The sequence below is a fragment of the Perca flavescens genome, chromosome 3 (genome assembly GCF_004354835.1).
Source record: "Perca flavescens isolate YP-PL-M2 chromosome 3, PFLA_1.0, whole genome shotgun sequence".
Classification (NCBI taxonomy): Eukaryota; Metazoa; Chordata; class Actinopteri; order Perciformes; family Percidae; genus Perca; species Perca flavescens.
This window is the reverse complement of record NC_041333.1, coordinates 10,091,729-10,119,514: the sequence shown is the minus strand read 5'-3', so window position 1 is coordinate 10,119,514 and position 27,786 is coordinate 10,091,729. Positions and strand designations below refer to the sequence as shown.

At 41.8% G+C, this 27,786-nt stretch overlaps 3 protein-coding genes across 3 annotated transcripts; 1 reads left to right on the top strand and 2 right to left on the bottom strand.

Moving 5' to 3' along the window:
- Positions 1-2,015: 2,015 nt before the first annotated feature.
- On the bottom strand, positions 2,016-4,634 carry LOC114552808 (tripartite motif-containing protein 16-like). Its single transcript, XM_028573887.1, has one exon. It carries the CDS (start codon positions 4,583-4,585, stop codon positions 2,912-2,914), a length of 1,674 nt encoding a protein of 557 aa, XP_028429688.1. The 5' UTR covers positions 4,586-4,634; the 3' UTR covers positions 2,016-2,911.
- A 3,733-nt stretch (positions 4,635-8,367) lies between these two features.
- bckdha (branched chain keto acid dehydrogenase E1 subunit alpha) lies at positions 8,368-18,967 on the top strand. Its single transcript, XM_028574573.1, has 8 exons — positions 8,368-8,692; positions 11,020-11,196; positions 11,288-11,374; positions 11,461-11,569; positions 13,073-13,234; positions 15,212-15,418; positions 15,514-15,655; positions 18,011-18,967. Exons 1-8 carry the CDS (start codon positions 8,579-8,581, stop codon positions 18,351-18,353), a joined length of 1,341 nt encoding a protein of 446 aa, XP_028430374.1. The 5' UTR covers positions 8,368-8,578; the 3' UTR covers positions 18,354-18,967.
- A 1,000-nt stretch (positions 18,968-19,967) lies between these two features.
- Positions 19,968-21,256, bottom strand: LOC114552237 (N-acetyllactosaminide beta-1,3-N-acetylglucosaminyltransferase 2). The gene is given in 2 exon segments (XM_075447417.1): positions 19,968-20,426; positions 20,429-21,256. Coding segments are annotated over 2 exon segments (1,281 nt in total). The 3' UTR covers positions 19,968-19,973.
- Positions 21,257-27,786: the final 6,530 nt, after the last annotated feature.

The window sequence follows — 27,786 nt, the reverse complement described above, 5'->3', positions numbered from 1 at the left end:
AGACTGTAAATATAAAGATGCTTTACAAAAAGTGGAGTGTTCTGGCTTTTTGTGTAACTTGAAAGTACAAAGTAAAGTAAAAGTTGGTTGCAAAACATCAATATTTCTACTTTGATAGAAATATACTTTTAGTGAAGCATTCTTCTTTTTGGAAAGGCATGAATGGCTTGCAGTGCTGCTGCTGCTGCTGTTAGACGAGGCCTTACGGTGGACTCTCATGACAAAAAGTTATCGAAAACATTTTGATAGAAAATGAAAGCTCAGATGGACCAATCTGGACTCTTCCCTTTATGATGTCATAAGGGGAAAGGTTACCTCCTCTTTCTCTGCTTTGACCGCCCAGAGAATTTGGCCCGCCCATGAGAGAGAGAGACATCATGGCTTGCAAACAAGCGAAGCATGGCAGTTGGTCAAGGTCAAGGCCGCCCCCCCTCTCTCTCCTCCTCAATAGCTACAGACACAGAAATGGCACATCCTAAGGAAAGCTCATTGTGGGACTGGCTCTAGTGGCTGTAATTCTGCACCAAGGCTGAATTTCGGGAAAGAGACTTCAGATACAGTATTAGGGGACCACTAAGGTCTATATAAAAGAGACTTCAGATACAGTATTAGGGGACCACTAAGGTCTATATAAAAGAGACTTCAGATACAGTATTAGGGGACCACTAAGGTCTATATAAAAGAGACTTCAGATACAGTATTAGGGGACCACTAGGGTCTATATAAAAGCATCCAAAAAGCAGCATGTCATAGGACCTTTAAAAATGCTACATCTCCCACATACTTTCAGCTAGAGACCTCATTCTATCTTTAAACAGGCAACTATATTTTGAGCTATCAAACTTGTATTAGGCTTTTTGATATCTTTACAGTATTTGTGTTATCACTGTTTTAAATTTCATGCGTATTTCAGACCTTTTCTGAGTTTATTATAGGTGTATATTGCGCTTCTTTAGAGTGATAGCATTTACACTCAATTTCTGCAGGAAATGCATTTTTCTTGTCATAAAACGTCAGGTTCTCTAGTGGAACCAATTACACCATATCTGTTTATCACCAGTTTTCAGAGGAAGTGAATGGACTCTAAGACATTTAAACTAAAACGAGACCTTCCTTCCGGCGGTGCAAAACCAAATGATGAACAATCATAAACGTTTATGACTTGTTTATAATGTTTATGACACGTTCAACATATCATGTCACTCTTATGTAGATACCTTCAAGTTAAGTGTAACCGAACTTTGAACATGCAGATGCTCTGTCTTTACTATTCAGGAGTATAACATAACATCTCATGTTGGTTAAAGCATCCCTTGTTTTTCCTACTCTGTCCATACATTATATATCGTCGTAACGTAATTACTCTTTCCCATGACATCCTGCAGGCAACATTAAAACTTCAAATGTGTATTAGAAAACATTAGATACATTGTAGTGGTCCAAAGTCCCAAGACAGCTTATGTCACTAGTAGTCACAATGAACTTATGTTCTAAGTATTGTCTCTGTTGATGACATAACAGTCCTCTGATTATTTTATGGTTTTATGATGGGCTGCATTCAGGGCACATGGTAAACATGGGAAGAAGAGTTTTAGCTCTCTATTTTCAATAGTATTTGGGAAGGTGAGATTTGAGCCTAAATGGTAAAGTGTCTCTGACTTCTTGAATTCTGATTGAACATAGATACTTGAAACCAAATGTAAAGACTGAACTACACAATGTATGTTGCCTTGTGTGTGTCAGGACCTTTAATTCTGTGTTATAAATCATCTATTGGCACACGGCACAAAGAAAACGTTGGCTGTAAAAAGCAAAAAGTGATAGAAAACTACACATTTCTCTGTGACAACGCTGTTTTAGGTAGGAAAGTAGAAAGGACAGAGACTGACTAAACATGAAGACTGTACTTTGTGGTTGTTTCAGGAGGAAAAGTGCCTCAGTTATACTCATACCAGTTTCACATTTTCTCCGTCAGCTTTGTATGATGCCCTGGAATGAAGACGAAGAAGAAAATACTGTGTTCACGTTGGTTTATTCATCATGTTAACCGTCAGTTTGTTCACACATCCCATTGTTAAAGTCTGTTCATTGACTTCTACTTCTTAAATTATTTCATGTACAGATTCAAAAAAAATAACAATAATTGAGCTCATTATTGATTATTACCATAGTAATCCTGATACACAAATAAATGCAAATGTTTTATTGAATTTCTTTTTTTTTTTTATTAAAAACATGGTGAGAACTAAATATCTACGATAAAGGAGTCTAGTGCTTTTTCTCCTAAGACCTGTGTAGTCGAAGAGACAACAACCTTCATTACGAGCAGTGATAGCCTCCATGGCTAAACAGACACAGCAAGGAGCACCTAAAATGAACTCAAACATTCACACAACAACTAATGACAAGATGCCAAAGTAACACCAAGCATGTTTGATTGACAGCTGATCTCTGTGCAGTGAAGACACGCCACAACAATCAGCTCTCAGCAACAAACATGGAGACTAAATAAGTCAAGTAAGTTCAAAATAAGTTCAAATGTGACCTATTTTCAAAAAGTTTCTATAGGCCTATCAGAAATTTGGGTTTCTTTCAACCAAATTTTCAAAAAAAAGTAACGTGGATGAACGCTCTTCACGAGTAAAATAAATGATCAATTCACTACTTTCATTGAATTTGGGTGTTTTATTCAATTTGTTAGCATTTGAAAAAAAATTGATGAACGTTGAAAAAAGTGACATAAATGTCGGAAAAAGCAACAAAAAAAAACTTGGGGGGAAAAAGCTCCTAAAAACTTTAAACCGGCACAGAAGAAGTCAACAAAAACGTTGAAAAGAAGTGACAAAAACATCGGGAAAAGCCACAAAAGTGTCGAAAAAGACGACCAAAACGTTGAAAAACGTTTAACCCTCTATTTGAGTTTACACAACTCAGCAGTGGCTCCAACAGGATAAGGCCCAAGTCCAGCATAGAGCGGCTGGGTGAATGTGGTCTGGACTCTGTGGAGGAGAGTCATGGTTTCAGAGACGCTGTAGAAGGACAGAACCCCTGCACTGTGATCCAGGTACACTCCTACTCGGGAGGACTCCGGACCCGGGACGCGAGTGTGGACTTTGTTGTAGCGAAAGATAAAAGTGTTACTCTGACACTCGAGCGCCCAAGATTTGTCATTGAATCCAAATCCACATTCGTTCGGCCTCCCTGCTCTGCTGATGCTCTTGTATGCGACCGCTACGTCAACTCCTCTCCCTCTCCACTCCCACTCCCAGTAACAACGTCCAGTCAGACTCTCTCTACTCAGGACCTGATGGCATCCAGTGAATCTGCCTGGGTGACTAGAATAAGGCTGCTGTTCTCTCATTACTGTTGCTTTTCTGTTGCCCTCTGATAATAACAGCTGTGGGTTTGCTGTGTTTGGATCCAGTGTGATGTCACGTGAATATTTTAAGAATTCGGCTCTGGTCTTGGGCTCCGGTTGTGGATTTGTGGTTGAAACATGCACTTCGGTCCCCGTCAGTGAGACGTTTGTCCTTTTCTCGTTTAAAATGTGCTGTAGTTTATCTCTGACTTCTGACACTGCCGCTGTCACGTCCATAAAGTAGCGCCGAGGACGGATGTGGATGCTGGATGTTGATTGGCTGAGCGGTGGCAGCGAGGGGTAGTTGTGTAGAAACTGGTTGTGATCCTCTGTGTGCGAGAGCTTCTTCAGCTCAGCGTCTTTCCTCTTCAGCTCAGCGATCTCCTGCTCCAGCTTCTCCTGAAGCTCTCTGACTCGACTCAATTCACTCTTCTGCTGGGATCTGACCTGCTGCTCCACATCAGAGCTTCTTTTCTCCAGGAGACGGATCAGCTCAGTGAAGATCTTCTCGCTGTCCTCCACTGCTTGATCAGCAGAGCGATTGATGGCCTCCGCCTGCTGTTGAAGCAGCCTCACATCTTTCTCTCTGTCCTGGATACTCTGCTGGATGTTCAGTCGACTCCCCTCGAGCTTGTTCTGCCTCTCAGTCCTTTCTGCCGCAGCTGAGACTGTGTCGTGGCCTTTGTGTTCATCCATTAAGCAGAGAGAACAGATACACTGCTGATCAGTACGGCAGAAAATCTTCATCACCTCATCGTGACGAGAGCAGATGTTCTCCTGGAGCTTCTTGGACGGCTCCACCAGCTTGTGTTTTTCAAACGCGGGGGAGTCGTAATGAGGCTGAAGGTGTTCCTCGCAGAAAGAGACCAGACACACCAGACAGGACTTGAGGGCTCTCCGTTTTCTCCCAGTGCAGACATCGCAGGCCACATCTCTAGGTCCAGCAGAGCAGTGATCGGCAGAAGCAGCTTGGAGTCCAGTCTTCTTCAGTTTCTCCACTAAATCTGCTAACATGGTGTTTTTCAGCAGGACAGGCCTCGGTCTAAAGGTTTGCCTGCACTGAGGGCAGCTGTGGATGAACTTACGATCCTCTCCATCCCAGAACTCTTGAATACAGTTCATGCAGTAGCTGTGTCCACAGGGAATAGTCACTGGATCGTTCAGTAGATCCAGACAGATGGAACAAGAGAAGGTTTCCCTGTTCAGCTGAACTCCTTTCTGCGCCATTTCACCTCTCAATGACACACCTATCTGAGTTTGACTTCCTGAGAATTGAAACTAGTTTGAGCTCTGATCTAAACAGCATGTGTTCCAGCAGTAAATGGGGCCTGCCAGCTCAACATGTTGGTTACGCCCCTCTTCAAACTGTAGATCTGAAGGGGAGGGAACAAGGAAATACATGGACAGAGTGGTGCTCGCTGTGTTTGAGAGCAGGAACAGGGAGGAGGGAGGGGTTAACAAGCTAATGATGATTCATTCAAAGAAAAGGTGCAGTTTTAGAGAGATAGTGTGTTAAACACATAATATATATATATATATATATATATATATATATATATATATATATATATATATATATATATATATATATATATATATATATCTCTGATAATGTGCTCCCACTATATATATATATATATATATATATATATATATATATATATATATATATATCTGATAATGTGCTCCCACCATTTCTGTTTTTATATCTCAGATACAGACATTTTAACTCTGTAATCTCTCAATCTGTTCTCATCATGTCTATCATTCTGTGTTTGGATGTCGTTGGGATCTTTTGATATTTACATTTTAATGTTCTTTTATACAGCACTTTGGTCAGATTAATCTGTGTTTAAATGTGCTCTAGAAATAAACTTTACTTACTGATTTTACAGACAGAGAGATATGTTGTTTATAATAATTAATCAGAAATCACAATCAAAACAGTAAAGTTTTATTGTTCATTAATAATGTTTGTTATACAGACGATAGATTATAGAGAGATATAGATCAAGATATAATAACACGTTTATAACACTGACAACATTGCAAGATCCAACTATTATAAATGCATTAAAGACAATTCATATTCCTTCATATATAATATAAAACATCACATAATCTTTAGATTTTAATTAAAATATCTGGAACACACACACCCACACACACACACACACACACACACACACACACACACACACACACACACACACACACACACAGAAACACACACAGACATAAAGTGATAGTTAACATAAAGGTAAAATTATCTATAATAAAACTCTTAGGTGACAGTAATGTTAAAAAGTGAATTCCCAACATGTTAAACTATTAAACCAATGCCCCCCTCCCCCCCTCCTGGGTCAGGGTGCAGCCTAAAGCAGTGATCCCTATAATCACACGCATCCACACACGCATCCACAACAACATCAAAAAAAGATCAACTAACTCAATATATATACAATATAATATCATATATATATATATATATATATATATATATATATATATACACGCACAGCGTACTAATACAGACGATAAGGGAATATCTGCACCCTGTCAGGATCAAAGGTTCACTTCTAACATTCAAAACTTATTTTATATTATTATAATAATAATCATTGGGTATTTATAAGTTGAGGTATTTATGTCTTATTTCCCATCATTTGTGTTTGTTGTTTTTGTAATCCCTCTCTTTGTCTTTTGTGTTCTAGTTGAAATGTTTTCTCTGCATGAATGGGTCCCATCCCTTGTTTTAAAGCCAGTGTATACCAGGCTGTATTAAAGCCAATGATGAAATTCACAGCGACTACAGCAGCACAGAGCATCAGCAGCAGAACACTGAGCACTGAGCATCGCACTTTGAAGAAGGTGGAGTAAATCCCAAAGGGCTCGATGTACACTAACAGAATTCTCGCTATTTACTCACACTGGTCACCATCATCTGGGTTAGAAACTACACACCAGTACTCCCCTGCGTCTCCCACTGAGATATTAGAGATAACCAGGCTCCCATTATCAAGGTACCAGCTCACTCTGCTCATACTCTGATTAGACTCTACATTAAAGATTCTTCCCTCTGTTCGGTGTGACTTGATAAACCAATCTTGCACCTTATCCTTTCTCCAGTCGCTGCATCTGAGAGTGACTTCTTCTCCCTCTGAGAAGAGCTCTACAGCAGTAGGGGCAAATTTGGGACACACCACCAGATAATACTGTTGCTCTCTCATAGAGACTTTACAGTTGTACAGACTTGAGTGATTTAACATTAGGGATGAAAACACCAGCGAGTAGTTTTGGTCTACTGAAGGAACAGTCTGGTTTTGTTCTCTACAGTGTAACTGCTAACACACATCTGTACATCTGTACCATGTAAAGTCTGTTGTGGTGACGTTGGATGCACGAAGAGCTGATGTGTTTGTCACCACTTGGTATCTTCCTCTAACATTGTCCATCACTGATGTCCTATAGTCCCCAAAAACTCTGCTCCATGTTTCTTGCTCATATCTAGAGTCCTGTTTGAGCCAGTGGATATCCAGATTATCAGATGCTCCCTCACATGGCAGGTCCACTGTTTCTCCAAGTCTCACTGCAATACATGTCCAATCTATTGAAGTACAAACAGTAATAGTGATGTTGTTCTCATGCGTCACGTTGCCCTCAGTCCAACACTCCTCTCGGTACGGGCCGGAGTCTGAATGGGTCAGGTTGAGGATGGTGTAAGAAGAAGTATTCACCGTGCTGACAAGTCGTCGTTTCAAGTGTTCAGGTACTGAGGAGTTTTTGGACCAGAGGTCAGAGGTGTTCCACAGGACAAGCTTCTCCTCACCAACATATCTGGAGATCTTTCCTTTTGGATGACAACGCGTTCTTCTGCATGGATGTTGTTGAGGAGAGCAAACAGCAGGAAGGAGAGCTGTGTGACTGCAGCCATTCTGCTCCGAGGTCGACACACACTGACACCACTCAGCTCATATGCTCTACGCCAGTCATCATCAGCAGCTGCTCTTTTTTTTTTCTTTTTTTTTATCAAACATGACTTCTTTATCTCATCATCAGAGGAAACTTTGCAGCATAAGCTCTCTATCCAGTAATCAATGTCCTTTACACGATTCTAAAACCACGGAGGCTGACGGGACTTCATACACACATTATTCAGAGACGATTGGAAACAAGCAGTGATAAGAGAGGGGGGATGTCTGTGTGTGAGAGTGTGTGTGTGTGTGTGTGTGTGTGTGTGTGTGTCTGTATGTGTGAGAATGTGCGTGTCCATGTGTGTGTGTGTGTGTGTGTGTGTGTGTGTGTGTGTGTGTCTGTATGTGTTAGAATGTGTGTGTGTCTGTATGTGTTAGAATGTGTGTGTTTGTCTGTATTTGTCTATGTGTGTGTGTGTCTCTATGTGTGTGTGTGTGTGTGTGTGTGTGTGTGTGTGTCTATGTGTGAGAATGTGTGTGTGTTTGTGTGTGTCTGTATGTGTTAGAATGTGTGTGTCTCTGTGTGTGTGTCTCTGTGTGCGTGTGTGTCTATATGTGTGTGTGTGTGTGTGTGTGTGTGTGTGTGTGTGTGTGTGTGTGTGTGTGTGTGTGTGTGTGTGTTTGTATAAGACAAGTGCAAGGCACTCTTCTTCAAGTTAAAATGCCTTTATTTGGATGGCTATTTCATAGGTTAGTACATTGCTTTTAAATTGTTACAGTTATCGTTAAAAAAAAAACGTTAATCAAACTTAAATCAGATATTTAAAACATATAGAAGTGGAATGTAACGTAGGCCTAAGCTAAATTTACTGAAGTAGCCAACTTAGTATATTTAGGGGGAAATAATGTTCTTTTACTCCAATTTCCTAACTTTAGTTAATTTCTGATTTAGATCTTAATGCATGACTTTTACTTGTAACAGAGAGCTTTTATACAAGTTAAAGGTATCAGTACTTCTTCTGCCACAGTGTGCGGTCCCCTTGCTAAATACAGGTTTGTACTTTTGGTCACTTTGATTCTTAATTTGAAGGCGGACCGGATGTCATCATGATTGTGGTTGACACGACACTGCCGTTTGTAGCTGTTCCACCTGCCTGACAAGTGTGATTGTGGATGTAAGGATATCAGTGCTGAAGACTGAAAAGCGCTCAAACGGTTATTGTTAACTAGTTTTGTCACATAATTCTTACATATTTACAGAAGAGTTTTAACATTCCTGACAAGCTATCAGCCGTGGACGGTCCTGATGGCTGCTGTGAGGAGTATAAACAAAATGTATGGAGTATGTTTCCATGTTGTTCGTCAGACGGCAGGACTGAAGGCATCGAGGCTGCTTCAACACAGAGCCTTCAGAGTCGGTGTAAGTTTATAAAAAAGTGAAACATTGCTGTATTGTTCTGTTAGAGATAAGGTAGCTAGCGTTAGCTAGCTTAGTAACACGAAAGGTCGCTTTAGCATCCACAGGGTTGTTGGAAAAAGTGGTCTGACAGTGGCCTACTATCAAAACTTGGATGTCAATTTTAGTATTCAGCCACGAGATAGTTAACTGTATGTATGAAGTTTAAATTTGTAATGATTAGAGCTGTCTGGTTTTGAGGACCCATCAAGGATTCACAAGAACGCGTTGCTTGACTTCTCCAGATGTCGCGATGGGTTGTGAGCCAGCTAGCTTAACGTTTGAGCTAGCTGACAACCTTGCAGAAACTTGCAGAAACTAACGTAGAGTAATTATGTACTGATTCTCCAACGCAGTATATTAAGTCAAATTGTAGGTGCCCAAATGTTTTGTGAATATAATATGATTCATTTTTAATCAGCAGCTTGAATGGCACTAGTGCACCTTGTGTTGGACGTTGTGACTCTGAAGCTTAGCTAGGTAACGTTAGCTAGCTAGTCGGCTAAAGCTTTAGCTTAGTTGCATTGCCATTGGTCGAGCAAAGGGGCGTAGGATAAAACTTCCGTCTTCAAGTTAAAGTCGAAATATCAAAAATTATAAAAATAAATGAAGTCAATATGCTGTCTATGCCCGATGTTTGTCACTAAAGTTAATATTTTTATTGTATAAATAATGATAGCAAATCATTTAAAAATATAAAGTTAACATGTTTCACTTCACTATCAATAGGCCACGGTGTAATAAGCAGTGGTGGGAAGTAACAGAGTATATTTACTCAAGTACAGTACTTAGGCTAACGTTACTTGTATTTTACTCAAGCATTTCCATTTTATGCTACGTTGTACTTCTACTCCTCTACATTTCAGAGTCAAATGTGGTAGTTTTTACTCCACTACATTTAATACCTTTAGTTAATAGTTAGTTTGACGGTTTAGATTATTAATGCAAAATGTAAATCTATGTAATAAATGATGAATATTATTATGAATTAAGCTACCCGGCAGTATATACAATAGTTAAAATAAGCCCCACTTTTATCAGCTACAACATTAAATTGATGCAGTTAATGCATCACTTATTATAATCCAGTAATATGATCTTTATCTGAAATGGACCATTCGGCATAATAAATACTTTTACTTCTGGTACTTTATTATTACAGTATATTTTGATGCTAATACTTTTGTACTTTGAATGCAGGTTTTTTAGTTGTACATTTAAAGGGTATTTACAGTCTATGATTTTAACACTGTGGTAAGTATTGATCCTTTCACTGAATACTTTGTCTACTTCTAGTGATAAATCAGGATATCTGCACTTCCTGGCAATCTGCTTTGCATAATAAATACATTTTGAGTCAAATTATATTTTAATATTTAAATCAAACCTGTGTACTCCTACATTATATAAAAATATAAATTTCAACATGAATACTACAATTGCCCAGTAATTTAGAGTGTTGTATATGAATCTACTGGAGCTATAAAAAAAAAATATATATATATATATATATATACACACACACACATAAACAAGAAATGTGACCGCTCCAGGGGACAGCTTCAAAAAGAAAACCGTAATGCTGATGCATTAAGATAACATCCCATGAAAGCCCCTGTTTAATGCTGAAACATTAAATTAATAATAAACACAATCTGTGATTCACACCTATTGCAGGAAGTTTTTCAAACAGGAAATGGAGCCGTATTCCAGTAAAATCACCTTTTGTAATGTGACATGCAAACAGTCAGTTTCCCTTTCATTCTCAACCGTTGCTTTTGACTGTTTTTTTGGGGGGATGACATTAAGAGAAAGCTGAATCCCCTTTGTGTGGCATCTATTTTGACTTGCTTTGTCACACAGATGTTTTTTTAAGAATACATTTTTTGGCCTTTAATTGATAGGACAGTTGTAGACAGGAAAATGAGAGAGAGTGGAAAGACTTGCAGCCAAGTGTCGCAGGTCAGAATCAAACCCTGGACTGCTGCACTAAGGACTAAGCCTTTGTACATGGGGCGCATGCTCTACCAGGTGACCTACCAGGGCGCCCCCCATACGGATGTTTATTTTTTTTTTAAGACTATTTTTTTTTGGGGCATTTTAGGCCTTTATTTCCACAGGACAGATGAAGATATAAATAAAGGGGGGAGAGAGGGGGGGAATGACAAGCAGCAAAGTGCTGCGTTGAGGAGTAAACCTCTATATATGTGCGCCAGCTCTACCAACTGATCTAACCTGGCAACCGCACAGATGTTTTTTTTAACAAATAATGCTTGGCATGAATCTTCCAGGCTGTGCAGCGGCAGCAGCCCTTTGACTCGACACTGGAAAAGCCCCAGTTCCCCGGAGCCTCAGCAGAGTTTGTGGATCAGCTTGAGTTCATCCAGCCCAACGTCATCTCTGGGATCCCAGTGTATCGGGTGATGGACAGACAGGGAAACATCATCAACCCCTCTCAAGACCCTCAGGTAGAGTCCGCGCCCCCGGTTATTAAAAGAGGCACTGTGACCTCCATTCAGTTAATGTTTTGGTGGTTTTGTATGTTTCTCCCCTGCTCAGCTCTCCAAAGAGACCGTTTTGAACTTTTACCAGAAGATGACTCTGCTGAACACCATGGACCGCATTCTTTATGAGTCCCAGAGGCAGGTTAGTGTTTCCTCTTGCATTTCCTGGTAACAATGACACCGCTGAACAATGTTGAAACGTTTTTTTTTTTTTTTTTTTTGTTACAGGGTCGCATCTCCTTCTACATGACCAACTATGGTGAGGAGGGGACACATATTGGTAGTGCTGCTGCTCTTGACCCAACCGACATAGTCTTTGGTCAATACAGAGAAGCTGGTAAGAATCGGACAGCATGTAATGTAATTTAAACAGGGACAGTGCACAATTAAACATTAACCTTTATAAAAACCAAGGAGAGATGCATTGCACCAGGTTATTGCACAATTTCTATTTTCCGCCCATAGTCCCTGGCAGGTAAGTCAAACAATAAATATTCAATGCAAGTAAAGTACAAAACACTAGAATATACAATTTTACAAACACGTTCACACCTAATTTTACAATAATACAAATGTGCAAAGAGTTGCATCAATAAAATCATCATGGACTCAATCATTCCCACACCCTAAAACCAGTCCCCCACCCCTTCCCGGCAAAGCTATGCAATCAAAATCCTAACCCCTCACGTTACACACACACACACACACACACACACACACACACACACACACACACACACACACACACACACACACACACACACACACACACACACACACACACACACTTTCAGAAATGTACTGCATGCTGTGGCTTTTCCTGAAATAATTCCCTTTTAGGAATAGGGTTACTTCTTAAGTTATGATAGCGATCGAAGCAAGTGACTTACCTTAAATTTGATATTTACAACTATTTTTTTTGTAGTGAGGCTTTGCTCCAAGCTTGTTGAGCAGTTTTATCTAAAGAGGTGTGCCAGTAATCACAACAATCATGTGAGGCAAACAATGCTTCATTCAGTCAGCAACACACCTATGTCCCACTGCATCAGTCAGCATTCTGTCATTCAGAAAAATCAGAAAGGCAGTCTATATTGTGGATCACATTTCATACAGCAGCAAAAACAAAAACAAAAATATATATATATATATTTATGCACATATACATACGCACATATACATACATCTAGAAACAGACCATTCAGATGAGTCTTTAACAAAACATAGTTAATCTTATAGGGCTGAAAATAAAGATTATTTTCATTGTTGATTACTCTGTCGATCATTTTCTCTATTAATGGAATAGATGTTTGGTCTATAAAATGTCAGAAAATGGTGAAAAATGTGGATCTGTGTTTTCCAAAACCCAAGATGACATCCTCAAATTTCTTGTTTTGTCCCCAACTCAAAGATATTCACTTTACTGTCACAGAGGAGAGAAGAAACTAGAATGTATTCACATTTAACATGCTGACAGAGAATTTATTTATTTTTTCATTAAAAAAAAATTCTCAAACCAATTCATTGATTATCAAAGTAGTTGGCAATTAATTTAATACTTGACAACTAATCAATTCGTTGATCAATCTTTGCAGGTATTTTGTCTAAAATGTTAACCCTCCCAACCCATCTCACCCCTTGGATGCCCCCCTGCCCATGTCTCCCCTTTTAACCACTGCTTTTTTCCCCTTTTCCATATAACCTTCTTACTAATTCCTACCTTTCAACCTTCTGGCTCATATACATTACCTCCTGCATGCCCATTGAGTTAGTTATAACCATCATTGCCCAGGGTTTCTTATCTTGGGAGTAACAGTGTTATAATTCCTATGCTGCCCTGCAGGAGTGCTGATGTACAGGGGTTTCCCTCTGGATCTGTTCATGGCTCAGTGCTACGCCAACGCCGATGACCTGGGCAAGGGCCGGCAGATGCCCGTGCACTACGGCAGCAAAGATCTGAACTTTGTCACCATCTCCTCTCCTCTGGCCACTCAGATTCCCCAGGGTGAGCTGCTGTGCACCTGTGTAAAGCTCTCCATTCTCTCAAATGCATACATATACCTGTAAATCAGTGGCGGCTGCTGGTCATTCAAAGAGGGGAAGCTCATTTTTGGCCTACATAATACAATTTGTCCATTTATTTATGTTAATATTATAATATATATATATATATATATATATATATATATATATATATATATATATATATATATATATAAAATAATATTTAATTATATAATATCCATGGGAAGGTTTCATCAAGAGGAATGGCCAGCAGTACATTTTCTTTGTCACAGCACAGCCAGCTAACTTTGTCATACCAGGGGAGCTGAACAGACCGGTTACTTTGCCCTGTCTTTTGCACTAAATCAATCTTAAGTGTTGATCTAACCCTGCTGTTTAATTCTAAGTTTTTCCTCATAAGGAAGACTTTCAAATGGCATCGCCAAACTCAGGTCGACAATAGTAGCATTGTCTGCCATCGTGTGCAGTTTGCTAGCTGGCTAGTTCACCCATAGACAGTATATAAGAGTTCACCCCTACAACACTAGCTTAGCCTGTATGAATGAATGAATGAATGAACAAACGATCTAACAAAACAATATTAAACTCGAAGGAGGAAATGTGGGAATTAGGTTAAACTGAAACAAGGAATGTGGTGTATAATTGTATGAAATGTACGATGGAAATTGGCTAGCAATTTCGTCAAGCAAATACCAAGAAACAGGTTGCAGCAGTTCGTCTTTCAACTAGACTTGTAAAATCCACGATGGGACTGAGCTGAGCTCTGCTTGAACAGCTTCGGTGACTTTTTAGGGCCGTTACAGAGTCAACGCGAACAAGCAACGCAAACAAGCAACGCAAACAAGCAACGCGAACAAGCAACGCGAACAAGCAACGCGAACAAGCAACGCGAACAAGCAACGCGAGCGACGCGCTCCCTTTCATAGTCTAAACAGCGGACGCAAGTAGACGCAAGCGTCATGGACGATGCGTGAAATGCAATACACGCCCACGCAACAGGGGGCAGCAGAGTGCTCCACGGTGTTCGGTCGGTAGAGCCAGACCCTCCCGGAGAGTGGCTCTCGTCAGGGAGCAGCTGGCTGGCTGACTTCTTTTTATCAGATGCTGGCGTGTTTCCCCACCAGTACAGTGTACTACGATTGGGTAGCACTGACCAATACATTTAGCAGGTTTAGCAGGTTTTAAAAATATATAAATACATTTGGGTCTCTCTCTCTCTCTCCTGCTGTACGCTATTTCAGCCTCTTGAGGAGGGCACACAGCATAGACACACACACAGAACGTTGATACATACCGACAAATGTGACTCAGTAGTCCTATGTTTGATGAATTTGCTCTGCTAAGTTGATTCAATATTTTTAGATAATGTAGAATATAGTATCCTATATTTAAATATAGGGCACTACTACAATACATGCAGTGTCGCCCCCACCGACAACGATAGTATTGTCTTGCACCGCGCGTCGGCGTATCAAAAACTAGGACGACACATTTGGCTACGCATCGACGCATAATGGCGGCCGAAGCGTAGCGATGCGTAGCCTTGCGGACGCGTACTGATGCGTTGACTCTGTAACGGCCCTTATAGTACAAAATCACTGTCAATCAAAAGGAGACAGTCCTTCGACAGACCCTCCAATCATCACGCAGAAGCCCAGCGTCCAGGTGTGTGTGTGTGTGTGTGTGTGTTGAGAAATTGCAGGCGCGGCTCGAAATGGCTGTTATTTCAAATAGCGTAGCATATTTTAAACTAAACGGTTAACCGGTTTTAACCGGTTAATGAGGCTCAGTGACCGGTGAAGAAAATTTTTAGTTTTCGCCATCCCTAGTGTGTGTGTGTGTGTGTGTGTGTGTGTGTGTGTGTGTGTGTGTGTGTGTGTGTGTGTGTGTGTGTGTGTGTGTGTGTGTGTGTGTGTGTGTGTGTGTGTGTGTGTGTGTGTGTGTGTGTGTGTTTCAGCGGCCGGAGCTGCATATGCCCTCAAGAGAGAAAACATGAACCGGGCTGTGATCTGTTATTTTGGAGAGGGCGCGGCCAGCGAAGGGGACGCACACGCCGGCTTCAACTTCTCTGCCACGCTCGAGTGCCCGCTGATATTCTTCTGTCGTAACAACGGCTACGCCATCTCCACCCCCACCAACGAGCAGTACAGGGGCGATGGCATTGGTAAGATGCGTTTCTCCGCTGTATTCAGACCCATGTATTAGGAATTCTCAGCCGCTCGTATGAACACAAGATTCCTTCTTCCTGTGATTGAACAGCTGCTCGCGGTCCGGGGTACGGCATGCTGTCCATCCGTGTCGACGGGAACGACGTGTTTGCCGTGTACAACGCTACGAAGGAAGCGCGCCGCAGAGCCGTGGCTGAGAACCAGCCCTTCCTCATCGAGGCGATGACCTACAGGTTAGTTTGTTTGAGGGATTTTCGACCGTTCTGCGTTTTCACTGAGACGACTTTTAAGCTGACAGCTCATCCTACTGTGGTTATTAGAAATGTTTGATTTTTGCTACTTAAATTTGTTGAAATGGCAACCCTCTTTAGTTTGAGGTGAATGCAGAATGGACAAATTACAAAACAGATGTACAATATGTATATAGAATTTGTCATTAAACACAGAATGACCACCATTTAACATTCAGTGTCTTTAAAGGAATACGCCACCGTATGTTGAAATAGTGCTTATGACTGTCTACCCTGGCTGTAGATAGGTGGGCCAACGTATTTTTTTGTCTCAGAGCAAGTAATTAGGTTGTTTTTTTTGTCTTTTGTTGGCTCACTTTTACTCACAACTTGCTAACTGGCAACATAGGATTCCATTCACTACGCTAAGCTAACTAGCGGCGACGCTGCCGGTGTTGCACCGGACTAAAACAATGCATGCACAAAAAATGCGTTGGCCCACCTATCTACAGCTAGGGGAGACCGTGATAAGACCTATTTCAACAAACGGTGACGTATCCTTTTAACTGTGCCATTATTAACACACAAATATTTTGTGGAGTTATGATCTCAGTTTTAAGGTGGAACCAGCTGAATTAACAGTTAACGGAATATAACAAACTGGGACTTGAGCCTAGAGGCCTAATGACCATTATGAGTGTACACCATTGAGCAGTTCACCCCTAGAACATTGTCAGACCCATGATGGACAGTTTAAAAAAAAAAAAAAAAAAAAAAAGGCAATTTCTTCATTTCACAAAGAGGAGCCTCAGCAGCGTGTGGAAGAACCATACACAGCCACAACAGCCTGGAACTTCCTCCTCATGCTGGTCACCAGCCTGGTCACACACTGCTGTGGGATGGCATCCCATTCTTCAGCCAGCATTTGTCGCAAGTCAGCCAACGTGGTTGTGTTGGTCACTCTGGCACGAACAGCACCCCCAAGCTGATCCCACAAGTGTTCAATGGGGTTGAGGTCAGGACTACTGGCAGGCCCTTCCATCCTCTCCACACCCACATTCTGGAGGTAGTCTCTGATAAACCCCGCCCTGTGGGGGCGAGCGTTGTCATCTTGGAGGATAGAGTTCGGGCCCAGACTGTGGAGATATGGGTTTGCCGCTGGTGCTGTTCGTGTCAGAGTGACCAGCACAACCACGTTGGCTGACTTGCGACAAATGCTGGTTGAAGAATGGGATGCCATCCCACAGCAGTGCGCTGCTGCTCATCCCACAAATGCATGGTCCTTACAAATGCGGCACCATTTGAAAGGGAACTAAACAGGCTTTCCAACGCTATATGATTTATAGCCAAAAAGCATTGTTACCACAGAGAAATAATCTACCAAACACAAATTTCCTTACTTATTGTGCTAAGTTTTAAGATCAGAGGATGTTGAGTGAATCAGACTTGTTTATGTCAAAGTTTGGTCAGGATGCTGTTTAGAAACCATTTAAAAAAAAAAAAAAAATTTCAAATGCCATGAAATTAAATATAACAACCCAAATTCAGTGGATGTAATCATGAATCTTACCTGCGAAGAACATAGATGCATGGATGTATATGTTGTCTGGGTTCCATGCAACGTACATGCATGCATCCAAGTTATTTTGGGGCAATTTGGTTGTTAAGAAACCCATATTTGTGATATTAACTTTGACAGCCAGCATTTAAAATGGTTAGCGCAGTCCAAATTCAAAAATACTGGAGAGAGTCAGCCCCTCCTCCCCGATTCGAAGTTCATGGGGGTTGCCAGGTTGTTAGCTAGTTGCTAGTCTCGCATTGCCAGATATTACTCAACAGCGCATCAGAGTGTCTAGATGCTGGCTGTGTTGACGTTATAAAAGCCTGTGCTTTATTGGAGCTCCGTACCTGACTGACACCCACCTTTTCTCGGCTAAACCTTACTGCAACAATCGCTAAAAACACGACCTCGCGGCTGTCCGTGCCCAGGTCGCAGTCATCATTTGTCGGCTACAGCCGCTGAACAGGCTCCTTTGTTTTCCTAAAGTTAAGTAGCACGTTTCAAAATGAGAAAATACTGGCTTTAGCATTGTTGTCAGAGAAGATAGTATTTCAACTTAGCATGTTTCCTTAACATCTGGTAAAGTTGATTTAATTTTGATTTAATAGTATTCATATTTTAAAATTAGGAGTTGTTTATGAAATAAAGAGGATGAGGTGGCACGATTTGAATAAATGGGTTGCAATTATAACAACAGAATGAGATTTTTTTTAAAGAACTGTTGAAAATGTACCTACCCCTAAAATGATGTAGTATGCGAAGTCGACTGAAGTAAGAGCATTATTTGCATTCCTCAGAATCGGGCACCACAGCACCAGTGACGACAGCTCGGCGTACCGCTCGGTGGATGAGGTGAACTACTGGGACAAGCAGGACCATCCCATCTCCCGGCTGAGACACTACATGACGGCCCGCGGCTGGTGGAGCGAGGACGACGAGAGGAGCTGGCGGAAGCAGTCGCGCAAAACGGTGATGGAGGCATTCGAGAGGGCCGAGAAACGCCTGAAGCCCAACGTAGAGCTGATGTTCACCGACGTGTACCAGGAGATGACGCCCGGTCTGAACAAGCAGCGAGAATCCATGTGGAGGCACGTGCAGCAGTACAAAGAGCACTACCCACTCGACCTGTACGATAAATAACTGCATCCACAGGGTGGATCCACTTGCAGTTTGCTGACTAAATGTGGGAGTGGGTGACGATTGAGACTAACCTAAACCGTTGCACACAAATATAGTTTTGATATGACGTGTGTCATTTCTTTCTGCACAACTGAGGAAGAGAGAAAAATATTGTCCTTCATGCCTCTGGGTTTGGTGCCTTAAGTTAATAGATTTGCTGTCCATAGTAGAGCTCTTTAATGATTATTAAACCACACTCTCGTTCCCAAGGTTACCACTGTTCTTTTTGCAGAGCAGCAAAAAAAGCACCAGCTGGTGCAGTTTGAAACTGACAAATCGAGCAATAATTGTTAGAATTGTACCCATGTTGTTAATGTTCCCTCTACTGTAACTGTCCTCTCCAGTGATCCTGGTATTTAAAAACGTTTCCTTGTGTATCATTAAGGTGACTGACAAACTTGTGTTTAAAAATAAAAAGAAGAAAAAAAACTACTATTTGAATGTTTTTTAGTGAACAGACCCAGATTTTAAATGGGTTTGTATGCTGTAATGCTGTTACACACTATTCTAAATCCCTGAACTGTACACTCATGTTACATGTTTGGTGTTTTGTGAAATAAACTATGAAACTTTAATATTCTTGATTCAGTTCTTTTTTTTTTTTTTTTTTGAAGTGACATTGTAATGGAAGCAGGTTTTCTTCTCTCAGTCTCCTCCCTCTGACACAGCGCTCTCATTTCCTCATTCATTCATTCAGTATTAACAGGCGCATTTTAGCGCAGTTTATCTGCATAAATAAAAAAACAGGTTTGGTAACTGTATTAGGCAGATTATATATAAAAAAAAAAATAAAATAAAGATCTCAAAACATGGCATTTCCTTATGTTGACGATCCCGTTGATGAAGAAGCTGTATTACTTCGCAGGGAGTTAAACATATGTCGGGAGATGATATTGAGGCCCCGACTATAGATGCCTTTTAATTTCCAGATAACTTCTTATTTGAGCCGGATCGTTTTTCTTCCCAGTCTATCAGTATCCGCCCTCCTATCACTCACGTCACCCATCGTGGACATGCTCTACATCCCAGCAGATCATTTGTGTCGCATTACGTTTTCTTTACAACGTTGGTGATGCAGAGCATATTAGCAAAGCCACTGTTGGGTCTTTGTAAGTTATAGAGTGTGGTCTAGACCTACTCTATCTGTAAAGTGTCTTGAGATAACTCTTGTTATGAACTGATAGTATAAATAAAATTGAATTATAGGTTCAATACCATTTCACCAGTAATATTATACTCATGATTAAATATGATATTAATACACTATATTGGAACGTACGCATTTACTCTAGCAGCAATTTTCTCACACGCAAATTCTCTCTCTGCGCATGAGTATTTCCGCCGACCTGTTTGTTTGTGGTTGTGACCATGGTGAATCGTAGTATCATGGCTCCATTCTTGCTGCCTTTTTATTGTGGTGGTGCACGCGCTTAACTCTGAGTCAACCTACTCCGAGTTGATTGAACCAACTCGAATCAGCCGTTCTGGAACCGAAAACTCAAGAGTTTCCCCATCTCAGGGTAAATCAACTCCGAGATCAGGGTTAGCCTCAGAGTTTCCTGCAACGGGCCCCAGTCCTATTCAACAAGTCAACAAGGGGCTGTGAATGCCCTTCCACAGCTTCTTGGTCTGCTGTGGGGAGCGCTGGTGAATCAGAAGAAGACTCTTATGTACACACAGGTTCTCACGATCCTCCTCCTTGACGTCAAATGTCTGAAAGCCGTCGTTTGCCTCCGGAGAAACCCCCATAGCCTTAATGCACATGCCAGTGTAGACGTCGTCGATGGGGAAAAAAGGAATGACGCGTGAAACTGCGTGTAGGCGGTGCAGCAACGCTCCAGAGATCAGAAAACCGCCCCCGCCGGCGTACGCAGGGTATGGGCCGTCGTAGAAGCTCAGGGGAATGTAGTACTTGCTCGCAGGGTCCCTGAGGGGATTCGCTGTGCTTATGACATGTCCAACATACAACCGAGAGGCCTTGGAAGGCTCCAGAGACCGCAGGTAGCCGAGTACCGCAGGTAGCCGAGTACCGCCGGCGTGTTCACAAACACGTCGTCGTCCCCGCTGAAGACGAAGGAGGCACTGGGGCAGTTTTTCAGCATCCACTGGAGGAACGCGTTCATTTTGAGCGTCAGGTTCAAGAGCGACTCGTGGAAGTCCCACTGCACCAGGTCCTTAAAGTGGCTCGCTTCAAATGACAGCAGTGGGGCTAGGTGGGGGTCGTCCAGCGGGGGGCTACCCAGCAGAAACACAGTGCGCACTCGCAGTCCACTCTGATGTGGTCCCTCTCGCCCCCAGGTCTCCCGCACCGCCTGCCTCCGCTCAAAGTTCCCAGGGGTTGACTTGATAGCAAAAAGCAGGAAGGTCTGGTTGTCTGCCTTCCCGTCGCCAGAGATGCACTTGTTGGGTTGATCGAGCAGGACTGGAGGGGTCCTGCACTTCATGCCCTCCAAAAAGTCCTGGAATAAGACGGGGTAGGAGGCAAAGTCGTGCACGTTGTTCTGCAGAAGCTCTCGATTCGTCTCCCTGCAGCCGGACCAATTGGTGTCGCGTCTGAAAGGGTCTTCTCCCTTGTCCAGATTCCGGAGGGCAGCGTAGAGCAGGCGGTTCCAGTACGCGCCGTTGCGAGGGATGGTCTCTCTGAAGACATCAGAGACGGACACCTCGTGGACATCAGGGTGAGGTGTGGTGGCGGACGGTGTCTTCACATCGCTGTCTTGAACCTGGCGGGTGGGATGCTTCAGGAGCCCGCCGGGTCCAGCCCTGCGGCTGTAGGCCGTCTCCAGGTGGAGCGTTGAGTAGAAGTAGATCAGGAACAAAGTGACCAGGACAACCACGGCCCCTAAGGTTTTAAAACGTCTCATTGGCTCGAGGGGAGTACACCAGGCTATATCTGGTGTGCCGTTCCTAGAAATGGATCATCTTTCGTGGGAGATGGCCCTGGGACCTGGCGTCTCTGTCAACAGGCAACACACTGGGTGTACCTGCAAACAGAAATAAATTATACGACGCCTTCATGTAAATCAACACATTGCAAACTTCACAGCTTTTGAACCTCAATAAAAATTTACAATTAGCTTTAATAAGTATAGCATTAAATGCAAATTGAGAGTTAGACTGCCAGATGTTCCCATTGTTTTGTCAAACCACACTTAAAAGATTATTTTCTTTTAGTTTGAAATAATACACATACATTTACATATTAAAAAAAAGGTCCCATGGCATGAAAATTTCACTTTGAGGTTTTTTTAAACATTAATATGCGTTCCCCCAGCCTGTCTATGGTCCCCCAGTGGCTAGAAATGGTGATAGGTGTAAACCGAGCCCTGGGTATCCTGCTCTGCCTTTGAGAAAATGAAAGCTCAGATGGGCCGATCTGGAATCTTCTCCTTATGAGGTCATAAGGAGCAAGGTTACCTCCCCTTTCTCTGCTTTGCCCACCCAGAGATTTTGGCCCACCCATGCGAGAAAGACATCATGGCTTTCAAACGAGTAAAGTGGCAGTTGGTTAAGGCCACACCCCACCCTCCACCTTGCCCCCCCCACTCTCCTCCTCAGTAGCTACAGACAGAAATTACACATCCTAAGGAAAGCTCATTGTGGGACTGGCTCTAGTGGCTGTAATTCTGCACCAAGGCTGAATTTCAGGAAAGAGACTTCAGATACAGTATTAGGGAACCACTAAGGATAAGAGACTTCAGATACAGTATTAGGGGACCACTAAGGTCTATATAAGAGACTTCAGATACAGTATTAGGGGACCACTAAGGTCTATATAAGAGACTTCAGATACAGTATTAGGGGACCACTAAGGTCTATATAAGAGACTTCAGATACAGTATTAGGGGACCACTAAGGTCTATATAAGAGACTTCAGATACAGTATTAGGGGACCACTAAGGTCTATATAAGAGACTTCAGATACAGTATTAGGGGACCACTAAGGTCTATATAAAAGAGACTTCAGATACAGTATTAGGGGACCACTAAGGTCTATATAAAAGAGACTTCAGATACAGTATTAGGGGACCACTAAGGTCTATATAAAAGAGACTTCAGATACAGTATTAGGGGACCACTAAGGTCTATATAAAAGCATCCAAAGAGCACCATGTCATGGGACCTTTAAAAGTAAATGAGTTTGGCTGATTTTTTATTCTCGTCCTTTGACATTTAGCACATTTTTAAATGCTGCGAGAGGCACATAATCAACACTGGCATGCCTTCTAAACAATAATCTCATTATTTCAAGGTTGCGTTGTTTTCAGTATGAGGTGAGCATAAATATCCCAAACCCCTGGCACTTTCTGGAGAAAAACAGAGCCGCTTTTAGTACCGATATGTAAAATTATAAATAAATGTCACGGTGGTGTCTGAATTTGCTGCAGGTTATGTGGTCTTGCGAAAAGGTAGCCTGCAGCTATACTCTGATGGGACCCACCTGAACACACCATTCTCCCAGGTGTTTAATTAGGAGCAAACTGGCTTTGTACAAATAACAAGCAGTTACAGTGAGCCCTGAGGGGGCTTCCTGATTAAACAGCCTCTGAGGTGTATAAATTTAAGCATAAGTTGGAAACATGAAATGCAAATGGTTACCAAGTTACAGGCCATTACATTAGAAGCGTTAGAGAGTTAGAGGCCTATTATGATCAACCTGCCGAGACTTTAAGCACACTGAGTTACAAAGACACCAGTTGAAACTTTTAACCTCCTGAGACCCAAGCTTCTGTTGCTAAGCATTTTTAATGCAGCTAGCTATTTGGGAATGTTGATCCAAACTACTGCTCGGCTGATCAGATTCTGCTGAATCAGGGGGAACGTCATCTTTATCACTTTACCTTTTGTAGCTTGTTACTATTGCTAAAATCTGTCAAATGTGTTTGCCACATCAAAATCCAAACACTATTAAGCATAAACAAACAACTTTCAACCGTAACATTTGATGGGGAAATATATGCGTTCCAATCCAAACCCTGTATTACCCTTACATGCTAAGGGTGTTGAAATGAATCATTGTATCGATACATCACAATGCGGACCCGGACATATTGACACAGTGACAGACCATAATCGATTATTGCCCACTGATGGTGCTCGTCGTTTCTGCCTTTTGTCTGTTGTCTGCTGTGTTCAGACTCCGCTACATTCAGGAAGTGTCTTTTTTTAAGAGCAGATACATAAAAAAATGGAGAGTTCAGATATATCTGACTGCTTTAATTTGTTGATGAAAACCGAATGAAGTAATATATATTAATATTGAGGAGGTGACGCATCGCGATATCGAATTGATTTGAATCGTTGAACCCAGTGAAGATTCCACCCCTAGAAAGCACCATTATTTGACTATAACTCACTATAGTCCAATATAGTCAACTACAAACCCACTACCCCATATGAGGACGCATGGTCGCAGGTTAACCGGTAGTTAAAAAGAGAAAGTAACACTTTTTAATAAATGGTACAAATCATATAGGCCTAGCATAGTTCTGTATTGTTTAACCTAGGGCTGGGCGATATGGACCAAAAGTCATATCCCGATATATTTTGGCTGAATATCGATATACGATATATATCCCAATATTTTTTCCACAAAGTGAGAGCAAATGTTCAGTCAAAGTCCAAGCCAAATATCACATGTCACATGTAGTTTCATAGAAACCGGCTATTTCAGTGAACAGTTGCAAAATCAAATGAATAAATAATAAACAGGTTTCTTCACCTGGTTCAATGCTCAGCTGTTCAAATAACATTAAAATGTGAACATAAATACTGTATAACAACAGGAGTACCTTTTTTGAAATCAAAGCTCCATAAGGTTTGTTTTAGTTTTTTCTAACGTTTTAAATTGTTAAATTTATTTTCTTTTTCTTATTTCTACATCCCATATTTTCTAATATAGGGCTGGGTGATATAGAGAAAATCAGATATCATGATATTCTTGACCAAATACCTCAATATCAATATTGCTCTCGCAAAATATCTTCACACTTAGATTTTAGATAAATAATCATTAAAAATAGAACAGATAGAACAGTCTGGTAAGTTCAGAAAAGTACATCACTTCACTGTAATGCAGCCTTTAAAACCAGGAAAAGACACTTATGTCATATCACGATATTACGATATCCAAAATCTTAGACAATATCTAGTTTCATATCACATATACAGTGGGGGAAATAAGTATTTGACCCCTTGCTGATTTTGCAGGTTTGCCCACTTACAAAGAATGCAAAAATCTACAATTTTAATCATATGTACATTCTAACAGTGAAAGACAGAATCCCAAAGAAAATTCCAGAAAATCACATCATATGAATTTATTAAAATTGATAACCATCTGATGAGGAAAAACAAGTATTTGACCCCCTGGACAAACAGCAAGTATTCTGGCTCCTACAAGCCAGTTAGTCTTTCTTTAAGACACAGCCCCAATCTGAACCAATTATCTACATCAAATACACCATCCTCACCTCGTTACCTGTATAAAAGACACCTGTCAACACCCAAACAACCAGCATCCAACATCACTACCATGGGCAAGACCAAAGAGCTTTCTCTCGGACATCAGGGACAAGATTGTTGATCTGCACAAGGCTGGGATGGGCTACAAGAGAATCGGAAAGCAACTTGGAGAGAAAAAATCAACTGTCGGTGCAGTTATCAGGAAATGGAAGAAGCACCACACCACCGCCAACCTCCCTCGGTCTGGTCCTCCACACAAGATCTTGCCTCGTGGGGTGTCCCTGATCATGCGAACGGTGAGGAATCATCCCAAAACCACAAGGGGGGAACTGATGAATCAACGGAAGGCAGCTGGGACCACAGTTACAAAAGAAACGGTTGGTAACACACTACGCCGTCATGGATTGAAATCCTGCAGTGCACGCAAGGTCCCCCTGCTCAAGAAGAAACATGTACAGGCCCGCATGAAGTTCGCCATTCACCACCTGGACGACTCAGAAGAGGCCTGGAAGAAGGTGACGTGGTCAGATGAGACCAAAATAGAACTTTTTGGCCTCAACTCAACTCGTCGTGTTTGGAGGGCAAAGAACACAGAGTACAACCCAAAGAACACCATCCCCACCGTCAAGCATGGTGGTGGCATCATCATGCTTTGGGGGTGCTTTTCAGCCAAGGGGACGGGACAACTCCATCGTATTGAGGGGAGGATGGACGGGGCCATGTATCGTGGAATTCTGGACCGACATCTCCTTCCCTCAGTGAGAGAGCTGAAGATGGGTCGAGGATGGGTGTTTCAGCACGACAACGACCCTAAGCACACCGCCAAAGCAACAAAAGAGTTACTGAAGAAGAAGCACATCAAGGTTCTGGAGTGGCCTAGCCAGTCTCCAGACCTGAATCCGATTGAAAATCTTTGGAGGGAGCTTAAAATTCAAGTTGCCAGGCGACAACCTCGGAACCTGAATGATTTGGAGGCTGTCTGCAGGGAGGAGTGGGCCAACATCCCTGCCGAAATGTGCACAAACCTTGTCACCAACTATAAAAACCGTTTGACATCTGTGCTGGTCAATAATGGCTTTTCTACAAAATATTAACATGCTGTTTGTCCAGGGGGTCAAATACTTGTTTTTCCTCATCAGATGGTTATCAATTTTAATAAATTCATATGATGTGATTTTCTGGAATTTTCTTTGGGATTCTGTCTTTCACTGTTAGAATGTACATATGATTACAATTGTAGATTTTTGCATTCTTTGTAAGTGGGCAAACCTGCAAAATCAGCAAGGGGTCAAATACTTATTTCCCCCACTGTAGATATAATATCAATATATCGCCCAGCCCTAGTTTAACCAAAGCATGACTCATGATTCAATGCAAGGTGGAGGCCTGTCATGAATTCCTGTTGCTCACCCATTGCCAAATCATCAAATCACTAGGACTCACACTTATCAGATCATCAATTAAGGACTGTTGTACCATGGTCTGGGTGAATACTCGATTCTGATTGACTTCTAGAACTTACTTTCAGTTATTTCATACATTAATTATGCGACAAAATGTGTCAATTGACAAATTGATAGATCTCTCTCTCTATATATATAAAAAAAAAAAATTTTTAAAAAAAAGGTACCTACCTTTTTTCCCCCCATGCATTTGACTGATGTGAACATACTGTATATCTTTGAATTTGGTCCAGTATTGAGCGAGAATGAGAACAGTTACTGTCCTGCTATCAGGGAGGCTGCGGTCTGAACTAAACTTTTGTGTAGCCTAACTGGAACTGGAAGTTGTCTACTTCCTAAACTCAGCATCAATGCCCGAAGCAGAAGCACGTCTGAAGCGGCAGAAGAACAATCTATCCAGCCGTTCACATCCTACCGACAGGTGCGCAGGTGCACAAAACCGCATCATTTGAGTTGTTTCAACCTCACACTTTTCTTTGGTTTGTTTGTTCGGCTGAAGATAAGGCGGCGCCCTACCCTGATATTTACACAGGGCGCTGCAACAAGAAAGGACCTTTCACACAAACGCGTTTTGCGCTGCGCTTGCCGCTGGGTTCAGCGCACATCTATACAGCGAGCCCAAAGTTCCAACCAGGTGGAAAAACCTTTGGGCGTAGCGGCATTGCGAGCCCGCGGCAGCGCATTTAAGATCCAAACGACCCGGGTAGTAGCCATAGCCTACAGCCTTCTGAATGCACCAGGCCAGCACTGAAAGAGCTTCTACCCTCAGACAGTAAAAGAAGTTATCAGTGATGTAGTCTAAAGTATTGTAGTGGTATACTGTAGGCCTAATATAAATATTGGCCTGAATCTGCATTTGAGGGGGTGGGAGGGGGGGCGGTCAGGGTGTCCTCCCCCAGGGAAGTTTTGAGCATCAACGACTTAATTTCCTGTATTAGGATACACTTTTAATGCACCAATTTACGGTGGAAATACCTTTATTTAGCCTATTTGAATTAGAAAAACACAGATGACAATTCAAAAATGGTTTACGTTTAGTGTCCCAAATTGCCCATAGCCTACAATGTCCTTAATTAGGGCCCGAGCGCCGACAGCGGCGAAGGCCCTATTGAAACTGAAGGAATTATTATTTTTCTTTCTTTCTTTCTTTCTTTCTTTCTTTCTTTCTTTCTTTCTTTCTATTATTTTCCCATCAAATGAATTGGCTTTTTGAGGGGCTTAACATATTCAAAAACTCACCAAATTTGGCGGTCGCATCAAGTCTGGTGAAAATTTACGTATTTTAAGGGTTTCGGGAATAGGCGCACAAAAATGACTCGCTAGCGCCCCCTAGAAAGTTAAGAAAATTGAGCAGTGCGTTTAATGTAGACTCACGAAACTTGGTACAAATATGTAACATGTCAAGATGTACAAAAAACTTCATTAGAGCCATACCCTGAACCCAACAGGAAGTCCGCCATTTTGAT

Bases quoted from the DNA above. Each gene is read 5' to 3' on its own strand.
- bckdha (XM_028574573.1), top strand. From the start codon at position 8,579: ATGGCTGCTGTGAGGAGTATAAACAAAATGTATGGAGTATGTTTCCAT. The intron at 11,197-11,287 runs GTAGAGTCCGCG...TCCCCTGCTCAG, and splicing joins ACCCCTCTCAAGACCCTCAG to CTCTCCAAAGAGACCGTTTT. The intron at 11,570-13,072 runs GTAAGAATCGGA...GCTGCCCTGCAG, and splicing joins TGGTCAATACAGAGAAGCTG to GAGTGCTGATGTACAGGGGT.
- LOC114552808 (XM_028573887.1), bottom strand. From the start codon at position 4,585: ATGGCGCAGAAAGGAGTTCAGCTGAACAGGGAAACCTTCTCTTGTTCC.